The sequence below is a fragment of the Callorhinus ursinus genome, unplaced genomic scaffold, assembly GCF_003265705.2.
Source record: "Callorhinus ursinus isolate GAN/ISIS: 27379988/994484 unplaced genomic scaffold, GSC_fseal_2.0 scaffold103, whole genome shotgun sequence".
Lineage (NCBI taxonomy): Eukaryota > Metazoa > Chordata > Mammalia > Carnivora > Otariidae > Callorhinus > Callorhinus ursinus.
The window spans coordinates 866,937-893,331 of NW_027397165.1; the positions used below are offsets into that span (position 1 = coordinate 866,937).

The 26,395-nt window shown below is 40.6% G+C and overlaps 1 protein-coding gene across 5 annotated transcripts in view; it reads right to left on the reverse strand.

The window, feature by feature from the left end:
• PHF8 (PHD finger protein 8) overlaps positions 1-26,395 on the reverse strand; it is an 89,555-nt gene that overhangs the window by 26,785 nt on the left and 36,375 nt on the right. For 4 of the 5 annotated variants that reach the window (XM_073889214.1, XM_025852033.2, XM_025852030.2 and 1 more), the window contains exons 11-18: positions 25,044-25,135; positions 22,487-22,576; positions 20,339-20,641; positions 19,476-19,579; positions 14,814-14,992; positions 14,436-14,521; positions 13,745-13,878; positions 12,820-13,133 (exon numbers count right to left, since the gene is read on the reverse strand). In XM_073889214.1, coding sequence (XP_073745315.1) covers positions 12,820-13,133; positions 13,745-13,878; positions 14,436-14,521; positions 14,814-14,992; positions 19,476-19,579; positions 20,339-20,641; positions 22,487-22,576; positions 25,044-25,135 — 1,302 coding nt within the window. The remainder of the gene's footprint in view (positions 1-12,819; positions 13,134-13,744; positions 13,879-14,435; positions 14,522-14,813; positions 14,993-19,475; positions 19,580-20,338; positions 20,642-22,486; positions 22,577-25,043; positions 25,136-26,395) is intronic. The other variant, XM_073889215.1, reaches the window with a different exon arrangement.

Consider the following 26,395-nt stretch of genomic DNA (forward strand, 5'->3'; position numbering starts at 1 on the left):
TTTGGTTTTGAAAACAAGTGGGGCTTCGCTTTGAGAGTTTTTACAATCAGCAGGGTTTACCTCTGGGTGCTTTAAAAATCAACAGGCTTAGATCCTAGAGAGGGCTTAGATCCTGGAGAGCTGGGGGGCAACAGGGAACTGGGTCCTAGCCCCTTAGGGGCCCGTGTAACAACCCAGCCAAGATAAAACATAGAAGCAGCAGTCTGAAAAGCACCTGGGGTATACTGAAGATTTATTTACTAATCTCAGAACTTGTGCTGGAGGGGCAGGGATTTTTAGGAGACCTCTCCAAGAACAAAACTGTTGGTGGGCACCATTTCTCTTCCCCCATCCCCAGCCTAGATGGGCCACTTAGTGGGAACCAGTGCAAACACTGTCCACCTATCTTGCTAGCATCATGTGCCCTAACCCCCCAAGCTCTCCTGCCAATCAGCCCATCCAACATGCCCAACTCAAGGAGGCAGGGCTCCCTCCAAAGCTACTCCTCCTGTCCCAACACACCCTGCAAGCAACCCCAGCAGGGAAGAGTGCCACTCCAAAGTGACTACTGCCCTGGGGAGAAGGAAAGATAATCACACACACCAGAATGCCCTCAGTTCCAGCACCCAAACCTTATAACTGGCAGCACAGAGATAGTGCTCTGCTCATCAGTCCTGGACTGGGGGCAGGCATCTGGTCAGTCAGCCCCACCAACCAATGAAAGCCTTCCAGAGTACTACATAGGGAGATTGCCCTGCAGGTCAATGTGACTACAGCCCCAGCAGATGGGCTGAGGGCAGGCAAGTGTCTAACTACTGATACCACCCAACTACAAGCTCATGGCAACCCCAGACAGACCCTTTAACAGCACAGGGACCAAACCCTGCCCTGTGTGCCCAAAGTAGGCAGAGAGGGCCACTGCAACCAACTGGACTGAAGGCAAACACAGATCAGCTACAACAGTAGGGCACATGCACCCATATAGGAGACACCCCTAAATTGCCTGGTTCTGGTGAACAGGGGGCATTGTGCTACAGGGCACTACAACACCTCTTCTTCATAAGGCCACTACTTTCCCAAGATCAGGAGATGTAGCCTAATTTCCTAATACACAGAAACAAAGACAGTCAGATAAAATGAGGAGACAGAGAAATACGTATCAGATGAAAGAACAGGACAAAACCACAGCAAAAGAGCTAAATGAAATGAAGATAAGTAATATGCTTGATAGAAAATTCAAAGTAATGGTCATAAAAATACTCACTGGACTTGAGAAAAGAGTGGAGGATCTCAGTGAGACCTTCAACAAACATGACAGAAAATATAAAAAAGAACCAGTGAGACATGAAGAACTCAATAACTGAAATAAAAATATACTAGAAGGAATCAATTGTAGATTAGAGGAGGCAGGAGAATGGATCAGCAATCTGGAAGACAAGATAATGGAAAGCAACCAAGGTGAACAGCAAAAAGAAAAAAATGAGATTAAGGAACTCTGTGACATCAATCAAGTGTGATAACATTCACATTACAGGGATTGCAGAAGAAGAAAAGAGAGAGAAGGGGGCAGAGAATTTATTTGAAGAAATAATAGCTGAAAACTTCCCTAATCTGGGGTAGGAAACAGATATCCTGATCCCATAGGCACAGAGAGCACCCAACAAAATTAACCCAAGGGGAAAAAAAAATTAACCCAAGGAGGTCCATTCCAAGACACATAATTAAAATGGCAAAAAGTGGTGATAAAGAGAATTTTAAAAGCAGCAGGAGAAAATAAAACAGTTACATAAAAGAGAAACCCCATATGGTTATCAAGCTGATTTTTTTCAGCAGAAACTTGTCAGGCCAGAAGAGAGTGGCATGATACATGCAAAATGCTGAAAGGAAAAAACTTGCAACCAAGAATACTCTACACACCAAGGATACCATTCACAATAGAAAGACAGATAAAGAATTTCCCAGCCAGGGGTGTCCGGGTGGTTTAGTCGGTTAAGCGTCTGACTCTTGATTTCAGCTCAGGTCATGATCTCAGGGTTGTGAGACTGAGCCCTGCATCAGGCTCCATACTGTGCATGGAGCCTGCTTAAGATTCTCCTCTTCCTCTCCCTCTGTCCCTCCCTTTACTCCCTCTCTTTTAAAAAAGTTTCCCAGCCAAACAAAGGTTAAAGGAGTTCATCACCAATAAACCAGCCCTGCAAGAAATGTTAAAGGGAATTCTTCGAGTGGAAAGAGAAGGCCATAATCATGAGTAAGCAAATGATGGGGAAAATTTTCACAGGTAAAATGCAAACACATAATAAAAGTAGTACATGAATCACTTATCAAACCAGTATGGAGGTTAAAGCACAAAAACAGTAAAATCAATTATATCTAAAAAAATCAGTCAAGGGATTCACAAAATAAAAGGATGTAAAGTATGACATTGTATACATAAAACACGGAGAGTGGTAAAAATGTAATGCTTTAAAATGGGTTCAAACTTAAGTGACCATCAACTTAATATAGACTGCTATATGCATAAGATGTTATTATGAACCTAATGGTAACCACAAATCAAAAATCTGTAATACATACACAAAAAATAAAGGGAAAGGAATCCAAGCATATCATGAAAGAATGCAATTAAACTACAAGGGAAGAGAGCAAAGAAATATAAAAACAATGGAAAAATAACAAAATGGCAGTAAGTACATACCTAGCAATAATTACTTTAAATGTAAACAGACTAAATGCTCCAATCAAATGACACAGGGTGGTGGAATGGATAAAAGAGTAAGACCTATCTATATGCTGTCTACAGGAGACTCACATCAGACATACGCAGATTGAAAGTGAAAGGATGGAAAAACATTTACCACGCAAAAGGAAGCAAAAAGAAAGCTGGGTAACAATACTTATATCAAACAAAATAGACTTTAAAACTAAGACTGCAACAAGAGACAAAGGAGGACACCACCTAATGATAAAGGGAACAATACAACAAGAGGATAGAACAACTGTAAATATTTAGGCACCCAACATGAGAGCACCTAAATACATAAAGTAACCATTAACAGACAAAGGAAGAGACAGTAATATAATAGTCAGGGACTTTAACACCCCACTTACATCAGTGAAAGGATCATCCACACAAAAAAATCAACAAAGAAACAACAGCTTTGAATGACACATTGGACCAGATGGCCCTAACAGATATATTCAGACTATTCCACCTAAAAACAACAGAATACACATCCTTTTTATGTGCGCGTGGAACCTTCTCCAGGACAGATCACATGTTAGGCCATGAAACAAGTCTCAATAAATTCAAAAAGCGTGAAACTATACCATGTATCTTTTCTGACTACAACAGTATAAAACTAGAAATCAACCACAAGAAAAAGAGCACAAATAATTGGAGGCTAAATAACATGCTACTAAACAATGATTGGGTCAACCAAGAAATCAAAGAGGAATTTAAAAAATACATGGAAACAAATGAGGATGAAAACATAATGGTCCAAAATCACTGGGATGCAGCAAAAGCTGTTCTAAGAGGGAAGATTACAGCAATACAGGCCTACTTAAAGAAACAAGAAAAATCTCAATAAACACCCTAACCTGACACCTAAAGGAGCTAGAAAAAGAAGAACAAACAAAGCCAAGCTAAATAGAAGGAAGGACATAATAAAGAGTAGAACAGAAATAAAGAAAACAGAGACTAAAGAAACAATAGAACAGATCAATGAAAAAAGAGCTGGTTCTCGGAAAATATAAACAAAATGGATAAACCTTTAGCCAGATTCATCAAGGAAAAAAGAGAGAACTCAAAATCAGAATGAAGGAGGAGAAATAACAATCCTCACCAGAGGAATACAAAGAATTATATGAGAATACTATGAAAAATTATACGCCAACAAACTGGACAGCCCAGGAAAAAATGGATAAATTCCTAGAAACATATAACCTTCCATAACTGAAACAGGAAAAAATAGAAAATCTGAACTGATTACCAGCAATGAAATTGAATCAATAATCCAAAAACTCCCAACAAACAAGTCTAGGACCAGATGGCTTCACAAGTGAATTCTACCAAACATTTAAAGAAGTGTTGGGGCACCTGGGTGGCTCAGTCATTAAGCGTCTGCCTTCGGCTCAGGTCATGATCCCAGGGTTCTGGGATAGAGCCGCACATTGGGCTCTCTGCTTGGCAGGAAGCCTGCTTCTCCCTTTCTCACCCCCCTGCTTATGTTCCCTCTCTCGCTGTGTCTCTCTCTGTCAAATAAATAAATAAAATCTTAACAAAAAAGAAGTGTTAATACCCACCTATTCTTCTTGAATTATTTCAAAAAAAAATTGAAGAGGAAGGAAAGCTTCCAAATTCATTCTGCAAGGCCACTATAACCCTGATACCAAAACCAGATAAAGACACCAAAAAAAGAAAACTCCAGGCTAGTATCTCTGATGAACACAGATGCAAAAATCGTCAACAAAATAGTAGCAAACTGAATCCAACAATATATTAAAAAAAATCATTCACCACGCTCCAGTGGAATTTATTCCCAAGATGCAAGAGTGGTTCAATATTCACAAATCAATCAACATGATACATCACATCAGTAAGATAAAACCACATGATCATTTTAATAGATGTAGAAAAAGCATTTGACAAAGTACAACATCCATTCATGATATAAATTCTCAACAAAGTAGGTTTAGAAGGAACATATACCTCAACACAATAAAGGCCATCTATGAAAAACCAACAGTGAACATCATACTCAATGAGGAAAAACTGCGAGCTTTCCCCCTAAGATCAGGAACAAGACAAGGATGTCCACTTTCACCACTTTTATTCAACACAGAACTGTAAGTCCTAGCCATAGCAGTCACACAAGAAAAAGAAATAAAGGGTATCTAGATTGGTAAGGAAAAAGTAAAAGTTTCATTATTTGCAGATGACATAATACTATAAATAGAAAACCCTAAAGACACCACCAAAAATCTAGGAGAACTGATAAATGAATTCAGTAAAGTTGCAGGAAACAAAATTAAACACACAGAAACCTGCTGCATTTCTATATATTAAAAATTAAGTAGCAGAAAGAGAAATTAAGAAAACAAATCCAGTTACAACTGTACCAAAAATTATAAATACCTAGGCATGAACTTGAAAGACCTGTATTTTAAAAAACTATAAAACAATGATGAAAGAAATTGAAGATGACACAAAAAATGGAAAGATATTCCATGCTCATGGATTGGGAGAACAAATAATGTTAAAGTATCCATACTACCCAAAGCAATCTACAGATTTAATGCAATCCCTTTCAAAATACCAACATTTTCTCACAGAACTAGAACAAATAATCCTAAAATATGCATGGAACCAAAAGACCCTGAATAGCCAAAGCAATCTTAAGAAAGAAGAAAAAAGCTGCAAAGCTGGAAGTATCACAATCCCAAATTTGAAAATATATTACAAAGCTGCAGTAATCAAAACAGTATGGTGCAGGCACAAAAACAGACACATCGATCAATCAAAAAGAATAGAGAACCCGGGAATAAGCCCACACTCATACAGTCAATTAATCCACAACAAAGGAGGCAAGAACATACAACGGGGAAAAGACAGTCTCTTTAATAAATGGTGATGGGAAAACAGGACAGCTACATGCAAAAGAATGAAACTGGACCGTCTTCACTGGACCATACAAAAAATATACTCAAAATAGATTAAGGACCTAAATGTGAGACCTGAAACCATAAAACTCCAGAAGTAAACGTAGGCAGTAATCTCCTTGACATTGGAAGTAGAAACATTTTTCTAGATAAGTCTCTTCAGGCAATGGGAACTAAAGCAAAATTAAACTATTTGGACTACACCAAAATACAAAGCTTTTGCAGACATCAACAAAACAAAAAGGCAACCCACAGAATGGGAGAAGATATCTACAAATGATATAGTCAATAAGGGGTTAATATCCAAAATATATTAAAAAATTATATAATTCAACACCAAAAAACCCCAAATAATCTGATTTAAAAATGGACAGAGGACCTGAAAGGACATTTTCCCAAAGACATACAAATGGCCAACAGACACATGAAAGATGCTCAACATCACTAATCATCATGGAAATGCAAAACAAAACTATAGTGAGATATCGCCTTACATCTGTCAGAATGGCTGAAATCAAAGACAAGAAATAACTGTTGGCGAGGTTGCAGAGAAAAGGGAACTGTGGTGTACTGTACGTGGGAATGTAAGATGGTGTGGCCACTGTGGAAAACAGTATCGAAGTTCCTCAAAATTAAAAAGAACTACCACATGATCCAGTAATTCCACTACTGGGTATTTGCCCAAAGAAAATGAAACACCAATTTGAAAAGATATATGCACTCCTATGTTTACTGCAGCATTATTTATAATAGCCATGATATGGAAGCAACTCAAAAGATAAGTCCATCCACAGATGAAGAAGATACAAGATATATATATATATATTTATATATTTATCTATATATCTATATACACACACACAATGGACTATTAGCCACAGAAAAGAATGAGATCCTGCCATTTACAACAATGTAAAGGGACCTATAGAGTATAATGCTAAGTGAAATAAGTCAGTAAGAGAAAGACAAATACCATATGATTTTACTCATTTAAGAAATAAAACAAAGAAACAAGCAAACAAAAAACCAGAATATTAAACAAAGAGAACAAACTGCTGGTTGCCAAGGGAGGTGGTTAGGGGGAATGGGTGAAATAAAGGGGATTAAGAGTACACCTATCTTTTTTATAAGATTTTATTTATTTGACAGAGAGAGAGAGAGAGAGAGAGAGAGAGAGAGAGAAGGAGAGAGCGCAGAAGCAGGGGAAGCAGCAGAGGGAAAGGGAGAAGCAGGCTTCCAGCTGAGCAGGGAGCCTGACATGGGACTCGATCCCAGGACCCTGGGATCATGACCTGAGCCGAAGGCAGACACTTAACCAACTGAGCCACCCAGGGGCCAAAAGTACACTTACCTTGATGAGCACTGAGTAATGTACAGAACTGTTGAAGCATTATATTGTGTACCCGAAACTAATATAATACTCTATGTTAATTATACCTCAATAATAAAATAGGCAAAAGTCATTCAAAGTCTCTGTTTAAAGACATCTCAAAAAAGAGGATGTATGCATGAATGGCCAATAGATACATCATTAGCCATTAGACAAGCCACTAAATGAGCTATTCATTATATGCATATTAGGATGGCTAAAATAAATACAATGACAACACCAAGTGCTGACAAGCTTGTGGAATAACTGAAACGCTCACACATTACTGGAAGGAACGTAAAATGGCACAACCACTCTGGGAAACACCTTGGCCATTTCTTATACACTGCCCATACAGTCCAGGAATCCCATTCTAAGGCATTTACTTAAAGCCTGCACGTGCATGTTCATAGCAGCTCAATTCATAATCACCCAAAGTTGGAAACAACCCAAATGTCCTTCAGTGAGTGAATGGATAAAGAAATTGTGGTATACAATGGACTACAGCAATAAAAAGGAACAATCTATTGAAACACAACAACATGGATGAATCTTAAGGGCGTTATGCTGAGTAATAGAGGCTAATCTGAAAATATTACATACAGTGCAACTCCATTTATGTGACATCCTGGCAAAGGCAAAAACCACAGGGATGGAGAGGAGCTCAGTGGTTGCCAGGTGTTAGGGGTAGAGGGAGGGACAACATAAGGGAGTTTGAGGAGGTTCTATATGCTCATTTTGGTGGTGGTTACAAGAATCTAAACATGTGTATACCAACAAAGCCAATTTTACTTCATGTTAATTTAAAAAAATAAAAAAAAACCTTTATCAAAAGGGAAAACACACTGAAAATAAAGGAAAACAGCTTTCAACCTGAGATGTTGTACAAAGAACATTAAGAGAAAGGAGTAAAATAAAACCAGAACTTAAGAGTAAACAAACAAGACGATTAGTAATCAAATGAACTAAACAAAATTGTTAAAATACCACGATCAAGTACAGCCAATCCCAAGAAGGAAATGTCAGCTCAAAAGCAGTAATTCTATTTCTTACTGTAAACCACCACTAACAAATTAACAGAGAAAAACGATGTATTTATAATCAAAAGATGCCAAAAACCATTTGCTAAAACCTAATTCCATTTCTGATTTAAAAAAAAACCAAGGGGCGCCTGGGTGGCTCAGTCGGTTAAGCCACTGCCTTCGGCTCAGGTCATGATCCTGGAGTCCCGGGATCAAGTCCCACATCGGGCTCCCTGCTCGGCAGGGAGTCTGCTTCTCCCTCTGACCCTCCCCTCTCTCATGTTCTCTCTCTCTATCTCATTCTCTCTCTCAAATAAATAAATAAATCTTTAAAAAAAAAAAAAAAAACCAAAAACCTCTAAAACTAGAGATAGATACTCTCCTGAATTTCATGAACATAGCCTACCAGAGACCTACAGAGCCCTATGTATTAAGTGGGAAAACACTGGCAGCATTACCTCTAAGGTCAGAAATAAGCCAAGGATGCCCCCTTATCACTGTGACTACTCAACACTGTAATAAAACTAGAAAAATCTAGATGTATGAATACGTGAAAGAAAAGGGATATTATGAGCTAAATTGTGTCTCCCCAAGCCCCTCCAAAATTCAAATGTTGAGTTCCTAACTCCCAGTACTTCAGAATGTGACTGTACTTGGAGATAAGGCTTTCAGAGAGATAATTAAGTTAAAATGAGGCCAATAGGGTGGGCCCTAATACAACTTGACTGTGTCCTTTAAGAAGAGATTAGGATATACACAAGGACATCAGGGGCCCGTGTTCACAAAGGGAAGATCAGATGAGGAAGCAGCAAGAGGGTGGTCATCTGCAAGCCAAGGAGAGGCCTCAGGGGAACCCAACACTGCCAGCACTTTGATCTAGGACTTCCAGCCTCCAAAACTGTGAGAAAATAAATTTCTGTTGTTTAAGCCATCCAGTCTGTGGTATTTTATTATGGCAGCCCTAGCAGACTAAAATAGGGGACAAAGATCACCTTCCTCAAGAGCCCAAGACAATTAACTGAAAAATTAATAAAACTAGTAAGAGTATAGTAAGGCGGTCTGATACAGATCAAAATGGAAAGATCAATCATTCTCCTGCATACTTGCAACAGCCAAATGGAAAATGTAATAGATAAAAAGATGCCACTTTCAATAGGAATCAAACTAAAAAACACCTAGTAAATAAGCTGAAGAAGACATATATAAGAAAACCCAAATAGAGAGACCGACCATGGCTGAAGACAGAAGGACAAGGTGGCCTGTTTTGTGACTGGTCATGCCCAAAAGGTAAATAGCAGAATGACATCAAAGCCATCCAGAAGTCGCACTGAATTTTCTCACAATTACCGAGAAAGCCTTAGCAATATATGAATACCTATAGACAAAAGCTAAAAATCCCACAATAGTGCTTCCCATTAGAGGAAGAGCAAATGGTGCCTTTGTTTTCTACAAAATTAAGCTCTGATGAGAGAAGAGGATGGCTAAGGAAGCACATCATGGCACTGTGGAGACACTTGCCCTGTGTTTAAAAAGACAAAAAGATTGCTGAAGCTTAGGCCCTGGATCAGATTTTAATTTGATGATACGGATATCTATCTTAAGCAAATGCCCTCAAAAACCTATATCTGCAAAGAGGAAGCCTCAGCCCAGGGGTTACGGCTACCAAGAACCCACTGACTCTGATGCTAGGGGCAAATAACAGCAAATCCTAAAACACCCAAATAATGGCAGTCCTAATAATAATCCTGTTTTGGCTTCAAAGCCACAGAAATTTTGAGGCATGTGCCCCTAATCCTCTTTTTCTTGTAAGCCCTATTATTTTTAGTGTACAAGTTTTCAGGACATGAAGTTTTTCAAGAATACATACATCCTATTATAGCAGAAAGGCCTCTGATGAAAGATGATGGTTTCCATAAATCTACCAATGCCATGCAATACTAATAAAAAAAAAAATCCCAAAAGGATTTTCCATAGAATTTGACAAGCTGATTCTAAAATCCATCTGGAGTAGAAAAAACACAATAGTGGCCTAGAAAGTCTGGAAAAATAAGAACAAGTAGGTTGGCATCTCCTTATTAAACTGCCTTTCTCATGTCGCTGGGCAAAGCAGGAAGCAGAGGGGAGTAGTTAGACCAGGGGCAGATGTTTTAGCTATAGGTTGATGTGACTGTCTGCTGAAGGTAGGGTGAGTGGCCAGGAGAACATGGCATGCCCCTAAGACCAATCACAGTTCCATTCAGAGATGATGGGCTTGCTGGACATCTGTGCCCTCCCTAGGTCTAATGCAAGTTCTGCAGAGGGGATTTGCCCTACCAGATACAAGGCCTATAGTAACTAACCTATGTGGTATCCCAACAGAAATGGACAAATTTTAGAGAACAGAAAAATATTAATAATATCTAACACACAGCATTTACCACGTGCTAGGCAATGTCCTAAGTGCTTTATGTATATTAATTTATTTAATCCTCACAACAACCTGTGAGGTAGGTACTATTCTAACAGAGAAGCACAGAGAGCTTGCCCAATGTCACACAGCTATTAAGTGACAGAGCTGGGAACAGAGTAGAAAAACAAATCCACATACAGATGGGAATTTAGTTTATGACAAAAGAAGAATTTCAAACCAGGGGGATAATGATGAACTACTGAATAAATGGTGCTGGGGCAAATGACTAACCATATAGAAAAAAATTAAGTTAGATTCTTACCTCCCACAATTCATAAAACTTAATTCCAGAGAAAGAGATAAAATTTTAACATCTATACAGGTTTTTGGTAAAAATATATGAATCTTCTTTCACAAAACAAAATATTAAAAAAATTGATAAAGGTAACTACGCAAAAACTGAAATCTACATGCTAAAAGTTACCATAACTAAAATTAAAATACAAGCAGCAGACTAAAAGAAAACATTTTGCAACATTTCCAGAATATATTAAAAAAACACTAAGAAATCTAGACTACATAGAGAACTACAAATCAATTAAAAAAAACCCAGCATCCTAATAGAAAAAATGGGTGAAAGATTGAATGAATTAATTCACAGAAAAGAAATAAAGAAAGGGCGCCTCGTGGTACAGTCTATTGAGCGGCCGACTCTTGATTTTGGCTTGGGTTGTGATCTTAAGGTTGTAGGATCGAGCCCCGCGTCATACTCCAGGCTCACTGCAGAGTCTGCTTTGAGACTCCCTCTCCCTCTGCCCCTCCCCTGCCCTGTGCTCCTTCGCTCTCTAAAGTAAATAAATCTTTAAAAAAAATAAAGAAGAGCCAATAAACATATGAAACCAACTGAAACACCATTTTTTTGCTATCAGATTTCCAAAAATCAAGAAGACTGGTAATATCCACTGCTGGTTAAGGCTCATCTCATACACTGGCTCTTTCAGAGGAGAATTTGGCACTGTTAACATTTATTTTGTACATACTGTTCAACCTAGCAGGTCTAGCACCCTACAGAAATGTTAGCGGGCACACGGGCACAAAGAGTTATTTACAAGAATTTTCACTGCAGCATTGTTAGTCAAACTATAAAATTAGAAACAACCTAAATGTTAATCAGTAGGGAATGGTTAACAATATGATGGCACATCTATGCTACAGACTACTACACAACAGGTAGATTTCAATGTACTGATGAAGTAGATAGATCTCTATGTACTGATGTTGAAAGATGTCCAAGCAAGTTGTAGAACCACGAATACTACACAAAACTGTATTTGTGTCTACATGTGGTTGTAAGTATAAGAAAATGAAAGGTATGTATCAACTGCTAACATAGTAACATAGTTTACCTTTGGGTAACCTTCCTCAGAGAAAGAAGAGTATTAGTCAAAGGTAACTTTTGCTTTCTCTGTCTTGTTCAAATTTTAGTCAATTAGAATTAAAGGTGCTATACGCAACTAATGAATCACTGAACATTATATCAAAAACTAATGATGTACTATAAGCTGGCTAATTGAATTTAAATAAATAATATTAAAACCCACATTAAAGTCAGCTGCACTACACAAAACCGTGCATTATATAATGTAGCACTTAATAAATCTTAGCTTAAAAAAGGTCATCTCTTAAATGTAAAAAGCCCGCCGAAAGGTCATTATATACCTTTGCAAGGGATGTTCCAAACAACAGAGAAGGAAGTGGAAGTGATGGAAATAAAACAGGCAAGAGAGTTTGAAAAAAAGAATTTCCAGCAAAGGTTAGACAATTTTAAAAGTGGATGTGATGAGCACTGGGTGTTACACTTAACTAATGAATCACTGTATATCAAAAACTAATTATGTACTATACAGTGGCTAACTGAACATAATAAAAAAAAATGGATGATAGCTGCAGCACCTGGGTAGCTCAGTTAAGCGCCCGACTTTTGATTTCAGCTCAGGTCATGATCTCAGGGTTGTGAGATCAAGCCCCGTGTTGGGCTCCACACTCAGTGCAGAGTCTGCTTGAGATTCTCTCTCTCCCTCTCCCCTTCACCCCCACATTCTAATAAATAAATAAATCTTTAAAAAAATGAATGACAGCTAATTAATTTCTGAGGGTCTTCCATGAACAAGACAATCTGCCAGGTGCTCTGTACAAGCATCATCTCTAATTCTTGCATCAACCTGTAGATATTTCCATTTTACAGATGAAGAAAACATGACTCAGAGAAAGCAAGCATCAAGCTTAAGGCAAGGTCTTTGCTCATTGTTGTCACAGGCTGTCCTGGATTGGGACTGGGTCTGAGACTGGGGCTAGGGGGAGCACTTCTGGCCTGGACCCAAGTGCTCGGCTGCCCTTACTATACTCTGCATCCTTGAAGCATGCTCCCAAGCTGTCCTGTTCATCCAGACTGGCATTCTCTTCCTCCTCCTCGCTCTCGGTTCTCCAGTATGCTGGCCGCTTGATGGGCCGCTTCCCTGGGGTGCGCTGGGAAGCAGGACTGCTAGACACTGTGCCCAGCCCACTGCTGGAGCTCCCACTGCTTCGGTCCTGGCCCCCAGTCCACCAGGCCTGCAGGCTGGAGGTAGCTGGTGAGGACGATGAAGACTGCAGGTTGGCCATGCACAGCATGCCCTGGATGGCCTCCTGAGTGCTGGGAGAGGCAGGGGCCTCGCTGCAAGGGACAGAGGAGAAATGCTTGAGGGAGTTTCTCTAGTTGTTGGAGGAAACCAGTCATCAGAGTAGTCAGGGAGGAGGGACAATAGCTACGGGAGTTAGGGCAGGAGGAAGGAGAAGAGGACCATTCTAGATGAGAAACCAGAAATTAAACCAACAGATCAAGACAGTATACCAAAGACTGTTTTCATGTAAAGGCCAGTCCTTCTTGCCCCAAGTCTTTCCACAGAGAGCAAGGAAGGTGGCAAAAAGAGGGGTGCACCTCCCTCCCTGTTCACCCATGCTGAATTCTTTCATTTTTTAAAAAAACAGGGCCCAGAAAAGGCCCAGTTTTCCTTCCATGCCTCTTCTAGCCCCTCTTCCAACTCCCAAAGAACCCAAAATTAATCCCCCTTGAAGTTTATACATCTACTCTCCGTCAGATCTCAAGTTCCTCAGGACGGATTTCATGTCTACTTTAATCTTTCAGCCCAAATGCCCTTGCTAATTCTTTGTCCCTTTAAATGTCTCAATAAATATCTGCTGATTGGCTGATCTAGCCTTTTGGGTGGGGGTGAGAGGGTGTGCTGTCTGATCACCTGAAAAGGGAAGATGAAAGCCAGTACTCACGTGAGGGTAGCATAGTCAGGTCCCCCCACCTGCCTGCTGGCCTTAAGCAAATCAAGAATTCCACCAGCGCCACTCCCATTCCCAAGCTTGCCTTCAACCCCTTCTACCATGTCCTCATCTGTTGTATAGTCCTCCTGTTGGGGAAAGAGGATATAATCTCAGCTGCTGAGGGATGGTCTGGTCAGGCCCCAGTACAGTGTTGACATTTTCACTTGGGATGCTAATATCTTCTGAGCACCAAATATAGACCAAGTACTAAGCAGAATATTCACTCTTTCATTTTAATCTCCATAGCGTCTTTGTGAGGTAGGTATTATTATTTTGTGTGTGTGTGTGTGAGGTGGGTATTTTAACTTGTTTTACATGTAAGGAAACTAAGGCTCAGGAAAGTAATAAGTTGTGTAAGGTCTTAACCAGATATTCCAAATCAGATACTCTTTCTGCTACATCACAATGCCTTTTATTCTACCCTGCATTAAAGGATTTTTAAAATATTTCAACTCAATTATGGTCTTCCTGTTATATGCTCAGCTGCACTGCACTTAGCACACCATCTTTCACTTAATAAATATTTTAGGAATTGAATGCATAGGGTATCTTTCCCGACCCCCCGCCCTAACTAGAATGACAATCTGTCTTCTATCTCTATAACCAGAATGTCAGAAGACCAGACAACAGGGCAGGCTCCTACCTCAATGTCAAATTCAACTTCTCCTGGTTCACGAACTCGGTTGGGGTCAGAGCAAGGCTTCGCACGGGGCAACTTTCGGGGAAATTCTAGAAAATAATGAAATTCACGTATTGTGAAGCTAAGATTAGCATCTGAGCCAAACATCCAGGGGAAAAAAGAAAGAATATAATTTTCCTAAAAGTAATGACCACAGACAACTAATTTAGGGAGGTTAGGAATTGGTTTATAAATAACTCTCTAGAGCAAAGAATACATGGAAGCCTAAAGAGCTGGTAAGTCAGAATGTCAACAAGCTCAGGCCTAAGGCCTTTGGTCTATCAAGAGGACCCAAAACATGTGAAATGGGCAAGAAAGGAACAAGAAAGAACAGGTACACACTTGGTCTTATTATCAGGGTCGCCTTCTCCTTTCCCAATCTCTCGTCAATCTGTAGTTCATCATCTGAATCCAAGTCAAATTCATCCTCCATCACCTGTTCTGCCACCAGCCTAGCCTTGTCTGCCTTCTTTGTGAGCTTGGCTCGCCGAGACTTGGATAAGCTCTTTACCCTCTTGGTACTAAAAAGAAAGAGAAGGAGAACATAAAGACAGTCACATTCAGTATTGTTAAAATGGCAATTCCCCCCAAACTGGTCTATAGATTCAATGCAATCCCTATCAAAATCCAGCTAATTTCTTTTATAGAAATTAATAAGCTGATACTAAAATGTACATAGGCATACAAAGGGCTTAATATGGCCAAAAGAATTTTGAAAAAGAACAAAGTTGGAGGACTTATCTGCTCAATTTCAAAATTTACTAAAAAGCAATAGTAGTCAAGGTAGCGTGACATTAGCAAAAAGATCAATGAAACATAGCTGTGAGTCCAGAACCAACCCTTTAATTTATAGTCAGCTGATTTCTGCCAAAGATGCTAAGGCAATTCAGTGGGGAAAGGATGGTCTTTTCAACAAATGGTGCTGAGATAAATGGATAACTGGATATCACATGCAAAGAAATGAATGTGGATTCTTACCTCACATCATACACAAAAATTAACTCAAAATGGATCCTAGATCTAAATGTAAAAGCTAAAACTATAAAACTTCTAGAAAAAGAATATAGGAAACTATCTTTATGACCTGGGATTAGGTAAAATTCAAAACATTTGTGCTTCAAAAGATACCACTAAAAAAATGAAAAGACAAGCCAAAGACTGGGAGGAAATATTTGCAAATCATTTACTTGGGAAATGATTTGTATCCAGAACATTTAAGTAACTGTTAGAACTCAATAATAAGATAAACAAGCCAATTTAAAAATGAGCAAAAGATCTGAATAGACATTTCTCTAAAGATGATATACAAATGGCCAATAATCACACAAAAAGATGCTCAATATCATTAGTTATAGGGAAATGCAAATCCAAACCACAATGAGATACCACTTAATATCCATTAGAATGGCTATAATAAAAAAGACAGACAATAACAATTGTTAGCCAGTATACTGCTGGTGGGAATGTAAAGTGGTACAGACACTTCAGAATAAATTTTCTGTTTCTCAAAGAGTTAAGCATAAAGTTACCATGTGACCCAAAGTTTTACTCCTAAATGAGAAACGGAAACATACATCCATACAAAAACTTGTATGCAAATGCTCATAGCACCATTATCCACAACAGCCAGAGAGTGGAATCAATCCAAATAACTGTCAACTAGTTAATGAATAAACAAAATGTGGTATATCCATACAATGGTGTACTATTCAGAAATAAAAAGGAACCAATTAATGATATACACTACATCATGGATGAACCTCAAAAACATTATGCTAAGTGAAAGAAACCAGACATAGAAGACCACATTATATTATTCCATTTATATGATATGTCTAGAAAAGGCAAATCTATAGACAGAAAGTAGATTAGTGGTTGCTTGGGCCTGGGGAAGAGAATCAAAGGTATAAGTGAGTATGAGGGATCTTCTTGGGGTGATAGAAATGTTCTAAAATCGGATTGTGGTGATAGTTGCGTTGTTCTTTAAATTTACTAAAAGTCATTTAATTGTATACTTAAAGCAGGTTAATTGTATGGTATGTAAAGTATACCTCAAAAAAGCTGTTAAAAATATATAAAGGAAATGGGAAAAACAAAAAATGGCTTAAGTAATCCCATTACATATGGTAAATAGTATTAATCAGTACAAACTGCTGAAATAAAACTTACAGTTAGAAAAGAAACAAGCTTTGGTAAATCAGTATACTTGATATGTACATTCAGCAGTCATTTGGTGAACTGGCTTTCAGTAAATAGGCTGACATTAAATTGACCTGTCTTCTACCTCGCAGGGTTTTAGGAGGATTAAATGAGCTAATGCAGAGACCAACACATGGCAAGTGCCCAACAGTAGCTAACCTTATAATTAAGTTCTCTGGGCCTCAGTTTCCACATTAATAAAATGGAAATAACAACACTTACTGTTCAGGGTTGTTGTGAGGACTAAATAAAATAATGTACTAAACAGCTAAAATAAAGTCTGATGCAGAGCAGGAGCTCAATAAATGGTAGCTATTTCTACCTTGATCTTTTTTTTTAAGATTTTATTTATTTATTTGACAGAGAGAGACATAGTGAGAGCAGGAACACAAGCAAGGGGAGTGGGAGAGGGAGAAGCAGTTTTCCCGCCGAGCAAGGGAGCCCAATGTGGGACTTGATCCCAGGACCCTGGGATCATGACCTGAGCCGAAGGCAGACGCTTAATGACTGAGCCACTCAGGTGCCCCTATACCCTGATCTTTTATTAACTTTTAAATATGAAAACTGTCAAACATTAACAAAAATATAAAAGTATAACTAACTCTCATGTATCTTTCACCCAGCTACGTTTCAGCAATTATCAACACACAGCCAATCTTGTTTCATCTACACCTTAGTCCTTGCAAAACCCTGGATGATTTTGGAGAAAAGCCCAGATGTAATATCATATTGTCTGTAAATACTTCTGTATCTTGTCTCTCTAGGTTCACTTAACTGCAGTCTCTGGCAGCTGCAGGAGGTAATAGAAGCAGCATAAAGACTAGTGGGAAAGGGGCGCCTGGGTGGCTCAGTTGGTTAAGCAACTGCCTTCAGCTCAGGTCATGATCCTGGAGTCCCGGGATCGAGTCCCGCATCGGGCTTCCTGCTCGGCAGGGAGTCTGCTTCTCCCTCTGACCCTCTCCCCTCTCATGCTCTCTATCTCATTCTCTCTCTCAAATAAATAAATAAAATCTTAAAAAAAAAAAAAGACTAGTGGGAAAGGGGAAAACGTCTCGTGTCCTCAACAGCTGTTACAAGCTGGACCCTTAGGACTCTCAATTTTTTCCTCCCCAGGAGACCTACAACAGACTAAGGCAATGCTCAACAGTCTCTCTATTATTGTTTAGTTACTAGGTCTCAAACCCCAAGAATAGCCTTGCTGCTTTCAGAATCTTCCCTACTCTCACACTCCCTTGTCCCTTATTTCCCGGCCAGGTGGACCTACTATACTTGCCCTTGGGATCCGAAGACCTTTTCCCACAAAAAGGCTATGAAGGTATCCTTGGCTCTTGACTGCTCCTGTCTGGTGTTCTGAGTGTCCAGATGATCCCTCTTACTGTCTTCCTCTGCCTCCCTACGTGTTTCAGGGCTTCTGATGATCTACTTAGCTTCTGGCTATACCCATACCATCAACACCACCACTACCACCATCATCTTTCATATTCAACATTTTAATTGTAAGAGCTACCATTGATTAAGCATTTACTATGTGCCAGGCCCCGTGATAAGAATTCAACATACATTATCTCATTTAGTCCTCCAACAATCCTAGGGTAAAAGTTTTATCTATAGAAGAGATATAACGAGGACACTGAGGTGCAGGGTTAATTAACTTGCCAAGGTCACACAGTGAATTCTTGTCAGAGCTGGGACTCAAACTCAGGATTGTCTGATTCCCAAGCCCATGCTTTTTGTTGTGAACGCTTTTATTTGAGAAAATATTCTGTTAGAAATTATTTTAAGAAAAGTAATACATGCTCATTGTACAAAATTCAAATGCTACTGAAGTGAAAATTTCCTCTCCTGGCTCCCTATCCTACTTTCCAGAGACAACTACTCTTACAAGTTTAGTGTGACAAGTGTAAAATATATAACAAATATATTTGCATAAATATGTATGATTATCTCTAGAAAGAAAATCATTGACACTGGTTGTCTGTGGGGAGGGGAGCTGGGGAACAGGGAGGAGCGGGGGAAAAATTTTTCACTCTATATTGCTGCATACTTTTTCAATTTTAAGCTGCATATATTAAATTTTAAACCTCTTCAAAAAAGTTAAATTAAAAATAAAGAAGTCTTCTATGCCATTTTTCTACACAAGCACACACACACACACACACACACACACACACACACACACCTTTCTTTTAAAAATTAAAATAGGACTATTACTATGTATTATTTTGTAACCTGATTTTTTTCACTTAAGAATATATCCTGGACACCTTTCCATGCCAACAGATATTAAACTCATTCTAACAGCTACATGGTATTCTATTCTACAGAGGTACCATGATTCATTTAACCAACCCTTATTGATGAACACCTTTCTAATTACTATTTACAAACAACGATGCTGTAAACACTGAAACACTGAACATTTCTCTTAACACACCTATGTAAATATTTCTGCAAAATTCCTAAAAATCTAATAGCAAAAGGCATATAAAAAGATAATGCTCTTAATCAGCATGCTATATTCTCTCTTATTTCTGCCAGTGGTTCTGACCCACTGACTTTCTGAAATTTCTAAAACTCATACAAGATTTTTCTTGTTAGATTGCCAGTTAGATTCCAGGCCTCTCCCACAACACTACCATGGTTCTCTGAACTAAGCAATGATACCCGATAATATCTGGGTATTTCCCCAAATACAGTCCCTCCCCCACCCATGTCCCAGCCCCAGGTCCCAACTCCATGTCCTGTCTCAGTGACATGTTGCCACTGACAGTCCCAGTATCTCTGTGTTCCTTCTTCCCACCTCACCTGCCATTAGACATCAACAGGGCCAGCGGGCCCTCATTCCCATCAAGGTCCAAGTCTGGCGAGTCATCCTCTGAGTCATTCACGCAGGTACCAGTGATGTTGAACTGCAGAAGGAGGAGGCTCAGTTGTCACCTGTCTGGGACTCCCATGTGAATCACGATGACCAGTTCCTTCCGGTTTCACTGGCTGAGTTCACTGTTAAAACCACCTGAACCAAGGCCTCCTGCTACACTGTCCCCCACCCCCACCCCCAATGATCACAAGAACAGGAGGTTGAGAACGTATGGCTACCTCAGGGGAAACCTATCAATCTTGCAAAACGTGTTCCCTAAAAAGAAGGGAGAGCATCTTCACGTGCCCATGGAGAGCACCACAATCTTGAAGCAAGGTGGAGCCCTGGAGAAGGGCTTTTCTTAAGGACCTGTTCAAGACTCCAACCTGACACTCATATGCCATGTTCTTAAATGTCATTCCCATCCAGCATTTCAAGATTCAGCTCAAGTGTCATGTTTTCTGAGAAGAGCTCCTGACCATCACTCCTACCCGGATAAACTCATCCCCCCTCTGTGTCTGAGGGTCCCCCACACACCCTTGATTATGGCATCCTCAATACCTCATTGCACTCATTTGTTTTTATGCCTGTCTTTCTCACTAGCCTGTCAGCCCCTTGAGGGTTACGGTCACAGCACCTATCACAGTGCCCAGCACAGACAAGGTCTCAATAAATGCCTGTTAAATGAGTGGGACTGGTAGCCAAACACCAGGGGCCTTAAGGGAGGTGGGAAGACAGGACAATCCTTTCGATCCCCTGCTCTTCCAAGGGACCCAAAAGGGCTGGGCTGAACCCATGGGCCAGCACCCACCTTTGCTTTCTGGGAAGAGCCTGTCTTCAGTGCCTGATGATTGTATGGGTCCATGAGATTATAGCTCAATTGGCCAGCAGGCCCCAAGGCTGAGCTCTCCTTGCCCTTTCGCTCTGCCTTCTTGAAGAGTTCCTTGGGCTTCAGGCCTTTCTTCTTTGAACCACTTTTGGAGGGCAGTGACAGCCTGGACATGGATACTGAAGTGGAATGGACTGGCCTGGTTAAGGGAATGGAGCCAGCTGGGAAGATCCTCTGCAGCCCAAAGATATTGCTCGTCTTCCCAACGTTCTGTTGGAAGATATCCTACAAGAGTATCAGTACACGACGGGGTTAGCGCTTACTCCAGGGTTCTCTCTATGCTAAGAGCAGAGGTCTGTTCATGGCACTGGCAGTACTGCCGTGGAAGCGGCTTCCAGATGCTCCACATCCAGATGCACACCCTAGTTTTTTCACAACGAGCTGATCATCAAGAATTTACTGGGTGGCATTCCTTCACCCGGCCATTGACAAGTAAAGAGAAGACGAGCAAAGAAAAAGCCCAGCACTACTGTCAAAATTGGAGACAAGACTCCAAATGCAGCTGGCATGAGACAGAAAATACTTGAGTACTAAACGGTGTGGGGCCAACCCTAAGGACTGCGGGATGTGAGACAGGTTCTGGTCCGAAGTCTGCTGTGACCTCAGGTAAGTGATCGGACTACTCCGAGGCCCTGTTTGCTCGGCTACAACATTAAAGGAGCAGACTGGAAAGGTGGTTTTCAGAGATGCCTTGTGGCTCCTCTGAACTTCCTGGGAGGAGCCCTGAAGACTGGAGGTAGGTGGAAGGCAAACAAGAGGAACATGTGGAAGATGAAGCCTCTCGCCTTCACCTTATTCACAGCGGCTATGCTTTGATTGGTTGCACATTGACCTTCCAGGTAAGATCTCATTTGACGAAAAAAAAAAAGTTCCATCATTTTAAAACATTTGAAAGCCAGTGGACCAGACATGATCCATCTCTAAGTCCTTTTCTAACTAGCCCAGAGCTTTGTATATACAAAATTGGTTTAAGTGGAAAGAGCCAGAGAAAAGGTAGGCCTTGTAACTAAACTCTGAAGGATTCTGACAGATGGGAATGGAGGAAAAGGAGGTAGGAGGTGGACAATGTAAGCTATGGTGTAGGCAGTGAAACATGCTGCAGGCGGTGAGGCTAGAAGCCCAACCTCCCAGTAGCTCACTCTGACCACCCTTCAGCATAGACTTAGTGCCTATAGCCTGAGTGCTACACAGAAACTGACAGCTCCTGAGCTAAAGGAGAGTTTAAACTTCCTTAAGTCCAATTCTCCTCTGGTGCCTCTGCTACTTCACCAGCCCACACCGAGTTCTCTCTTTGCTGCAAAGTCTATTAATAACAATGGCTCACATTTATTGAGTACTTACTCTGCCAGGCACTGTGCGAGGGGCTCTACATACATTAGCTCTTGAGCCTAACAAAACTCTGAAAAGGTGGTGTAATTCCCCCTTTACAGATAAGGATACTAAGGCTCTGAAAGGCTTGCAAGTGATGGAGCAGGAACCGGAATCCAAGTTTCTCTGAGTCTCTTACCATCTACACCTTACTGCCTCGTGGTATAAGCCACCTGTTGAAAGATGGCTTTGTAATCATGTTTAACCTGGGAGAACTGTCATTTTGTAGAATGCAGAGACTGAGTCAAAATAGTAATACCAACGACTACTACTATGACCTCCACCCACAACTACCATGACCCACCATCAGAATTTATTGAACACCTACTATGTGCCAAGGACTATACTTAGTGCTCGGCCTGTATGACCTTATTTAACCCTTTTAACAACCCCTGAGTAGGTATAATTATCCCCACTTTAGAAACAAGGAAACTGGGGCTCAGACAGTGGACTTTGCCCAGGGTCCTCTACAAGATTCTGAGTTCTTTGTGGGCAGACAATGAATTATTTATGTATTATAAGCACCTAGCCTAATGTGAGGCACACTCGAGGTGCACAATAATTATTTAAATGAATAAACAGAGTCTTTGGTGGGGTTTTCCCAACCCTTCCCCTGAGCTCTCAAGCCAACTGAAGAAGCCTGACCTGCCACTTGAGCCTTGAGCCCTTCCCAAACGCCTCCCCTGCTCCCCTGCTTCTTACTTCCACCAGGCGGATCTCCCTAGCCAGATCTTTAATGAGCTGTACGGTCCGCACTGTCTCTGGAATCTCATCCTCGTGGTCTGGCAGAGCCTGTCAAACAAAAGGCATGAGGAATAGACCCACACATAAATGGACAACTGATTTTTGACAAAGGTACCAAGGTAATTCAATGGAGAAAGGGTAGTCTCTTTAACAACTGGTACTGGACCAACTGGATATCCATATGCAAAAAAAGAACCTCAATCCATATCTTGTACCACCCCCCAACACACACAAACTCAAAATGGATCAAAGGCTGAAATGTAAAATCTAAAACTATAACCCCTTTAGAAGAAAACAGAAGAGAAAATCTTTGTGACCTTGGGTTAGACCAAGATTTCTGAGGACATGAAAAGCATGAGCCTTAAAAGAAAAACAACTGATAAATTGGGCTTAATAAAAAACTAAAGCTTCTCTTTGAAAAACACTGTTAAGACAAACCACAGACTATGAGGAAATATTTGCAAAACCTCACACACCAGGGATGTGAGGAACTCAGTGGTGGGCTTGGGCCATACCCCTCAAAAAGTCAAGGACCTGGAGGAGATCCCTAGGGACAACCCGGTCTCTCCACTTGTGAGGACAGAGCTCAGGGCTGAGCAGCTACAGGTCCATAGCTAGCTCAACAGCAACCCAGGCTGAGACCTCTCTTGGGTGTCTCTCTTTTAATATGTTTGCAATCTTTTTGAGTCCTCAAGATTTACATCTTTATGTAGACTGATTTCTCAAGCTTTTCCCTTGTGATTTTTTCTGCCAGTTTTCACTTCACTTCTGTATCCAGATGACTGATAAAACTTCCTCAGCATTACCTTATTTCCCATGGTTTGATTCTTTTTAATTCTTTTAAGCCATCTGGAATCTATTTTGGTGGCTGGACAGGGGTGCGGTCTGAGAACCCATGTGATCCAGCTGGATAAATTTAATAGCTCCCTCCTCCTGGCCCAGGGGCACTGGAAAGGTGAGGGAGCAAATACCTCCCATGGAAGTCATCTTCATTTCCCAAGACTATGTCCATGAGAATGGGCTCCTCGGATCTGTGTTTTACTCTTTTCCAGCTCCCTTTGGCCATGCTATTTGGGGCCATCCTGGCTCAGGGCATGAGTAATTAGGACTCATCCCCCTTCTCTTTTGTTGTTCCTGGGACAGAGTCCCTCTAAAGTTCACTTCATGGTGGGGGTGGGGCATAGAAATGAAACCCAAGGTAGCCACACTTGAGGGATATGGAGAAACAGAAGACTAGGCTAAGGCCCAGGTGTAGCTATGTCCAAGGAGAAGAGAAGGCCCAAAACATGAAGTCCAAGGATATCTGAGGGGAAGGTTGGCAACGAGAATGGAGAGATTGTACAAGTTAAGCCTACAATGGCTGGAAGGTCCCCTTAAGCCATTGTACACAGGGGGAAAAGTCTATAAAGAATATCAAAAGCATAAGAGAACATGTTGATATTTCTTCTTCTGTTTTGTTGCATTTCTTAAGATTTTTTTAAAGTCAACATTTTGAGTAGGTAATCCATTTACATAGCTCAAAAATCGAACAATAAGATACATATTGAAAAGCCTCAATATATATTTGTCCCTGCCATCAGTCCCATTAACCCACACCCACAGGTAACCACCTTTATTACTGTCTTCTACATCCTTCCAGATTGTGTCTTCAGGCAAATACAAGCACATACAAATATAATTCTTGTTCCCCCCGCCGACACACCTTTTAACACATAAGGTGGCACATTATGCACATGGTCGTACACCTTCACTTGACAAGTTCTGGAGATCTTTCCAAGTCAGTACAGAGAAAACTTCCTTAATCTCTTTTACAACTGTTTCGTATTCAATTGGACAGATGGATATAGGTGTTATTTCTAAAAAGCCATTTTGGCAGTATGCATCAAGGGCCTTATGTTTTTTCATATACTTTAAGCCAATAATTGCTCTTCTAGGAATCTATCCTGAAGAAACGATCAAGAGATGAGGGACAAAGCTTGGAGCAGTCACTGCATGATTTTCTATAACTACCCCCCAAATAAATAAAGCAACAATAAACAAGTGGTTAGGTAAGGATGGTACAACCCTGCAAAAGAATATCATTTAACTATTAAATGTTTGTGGAGAACTTTGAGGTCACAGGAAAATGAACATAAGCCAACAAACTCAGATACAAAACTGTATGTACAGAGTGATAGCAATCATGTTTCTTAAATGCATATAATAAAGACCAGAAGAAAATATACCCAAATGTTAATGTTAATTCCCTCTGAGTGTTAAAATTGCAGGTGATGTTTTTCCCTCCTTATACTCTTCTGCATTTTTTCTAATTCTCTAGAGTAAGCATGTATTACTTTTTATAATCAGAGAGAAAGGTTTAAAAATGTAATCCAAGGAGTCCTAGGCCAGTCCTCCATTCTAACCCCAGGAGCCCACCAGTCTCCCCAGTCTCTTCCACCTCCCCAAAGTATGTACCCAAAGCAAGCCCCTATTGAGGGCAGAACTCTAGAGGACATAGAGAAAAATGTGTATTTACTTCTTTCCTTGTCCAGGCTCTAAAGGCCAAGTTCAGAGCTTTGCCACCATGGACCAGGTATGATGCTGGGTGCCTCCTGTTCTCTCGCAAACCTAAAAGGGGAAAGTGGAAGGCAGAAGGTCAATGAAGCCATGCAGTGAAGTGAAGGAATTGTTACTTTTTTTCAGGCAACCAGAGAAAATACTCAAAGTTCTAAGCATAACTCCAGATCTCAGTTCTTATAAGAGCGTTCATTTAAGGAGTACCTCAGGAGGTACTCCTGAGGAGGACCTTGACTGCCACCTACACAGATCTGAAGGGCCATTAATAAATGCCCTTATTCTGAGTTATTCCAGGAGGAGGTTATGAAAATTAGCCATATTTTGGCTCAATACAGAATTTTCTACTGAACCGAGCTGTTCTGAACAGGCAATAACTGGTTAGTCATCTAGCCTCTGATAGAACACTTAAGTGATAGCCAGTCTAGGTAGCAGAATAAGGGCTTGAAGTAGCGGGTAGGAGACTGTACTCACTGGACTCTGAGGTTCTTTTTTCAGATTTTATTTATTTATTTATTTGAGAGAGAGACAGTACGTGCACGCACGCAAGGAGGGGAAGGAGCAGAGGAGGGAGGGCGGGCAGGGAAAGAATGTCAAGCAGACTCCACAATGAGCACAGAGCCCAATGCAGGGCTCGATCTCATGACCCTGACATCACGACCAGAGTTGAAACCAAGAGTCAGATGCTTAACCTGACCCAGCCACCCAGGCACCCCTGCCTCTGAGGTTCTTTGTAACTAAAATACAGATTCCTCATGTCCAAGTTACCTTGAAGAATCTCAGGTCTGAGCAAGGGGGCTGCTCTATTTCAAAACAGACCAGAAAAGAGGACACAAAGCAGGCTGGCTTCTACCTGGGCTGATACCTGGGAACCAACATAATGATGCCAGGCTGGTCAGGACTGGGCCTTGTCCCCACCCCATAGGAAGCACATTCAGGAAACTCTGAGATTGTCCAGATTGAGTTTTACTTTAATTAGCAGCAAATAGGGATAATTTCACTGTAATTCAATTTTTTCAGCCACCTTTGCTAAATAAAGTTAAAATCCATGCTCTACCTTACATTATACTTAGTAAAAGAGCCAATCTCAAAGGTTCACACACTGTATGATTCCATTTTTTTTAATTTATTTATTTTTTTTAAAGATTTTATTTATTTATTTGACAGATAGAGAGACAGCGAGAGAGGGAACACAAGCAGACAGAGTGGGAGAGGGAGAAGCAGGCTCCCCGCTGAGCAGGGAGCCCAATGTGGGGCTCGATCCCAGGAACCTGGGATCATGACCTGAGTTGAAGGCAGACGCTTAACCGACTG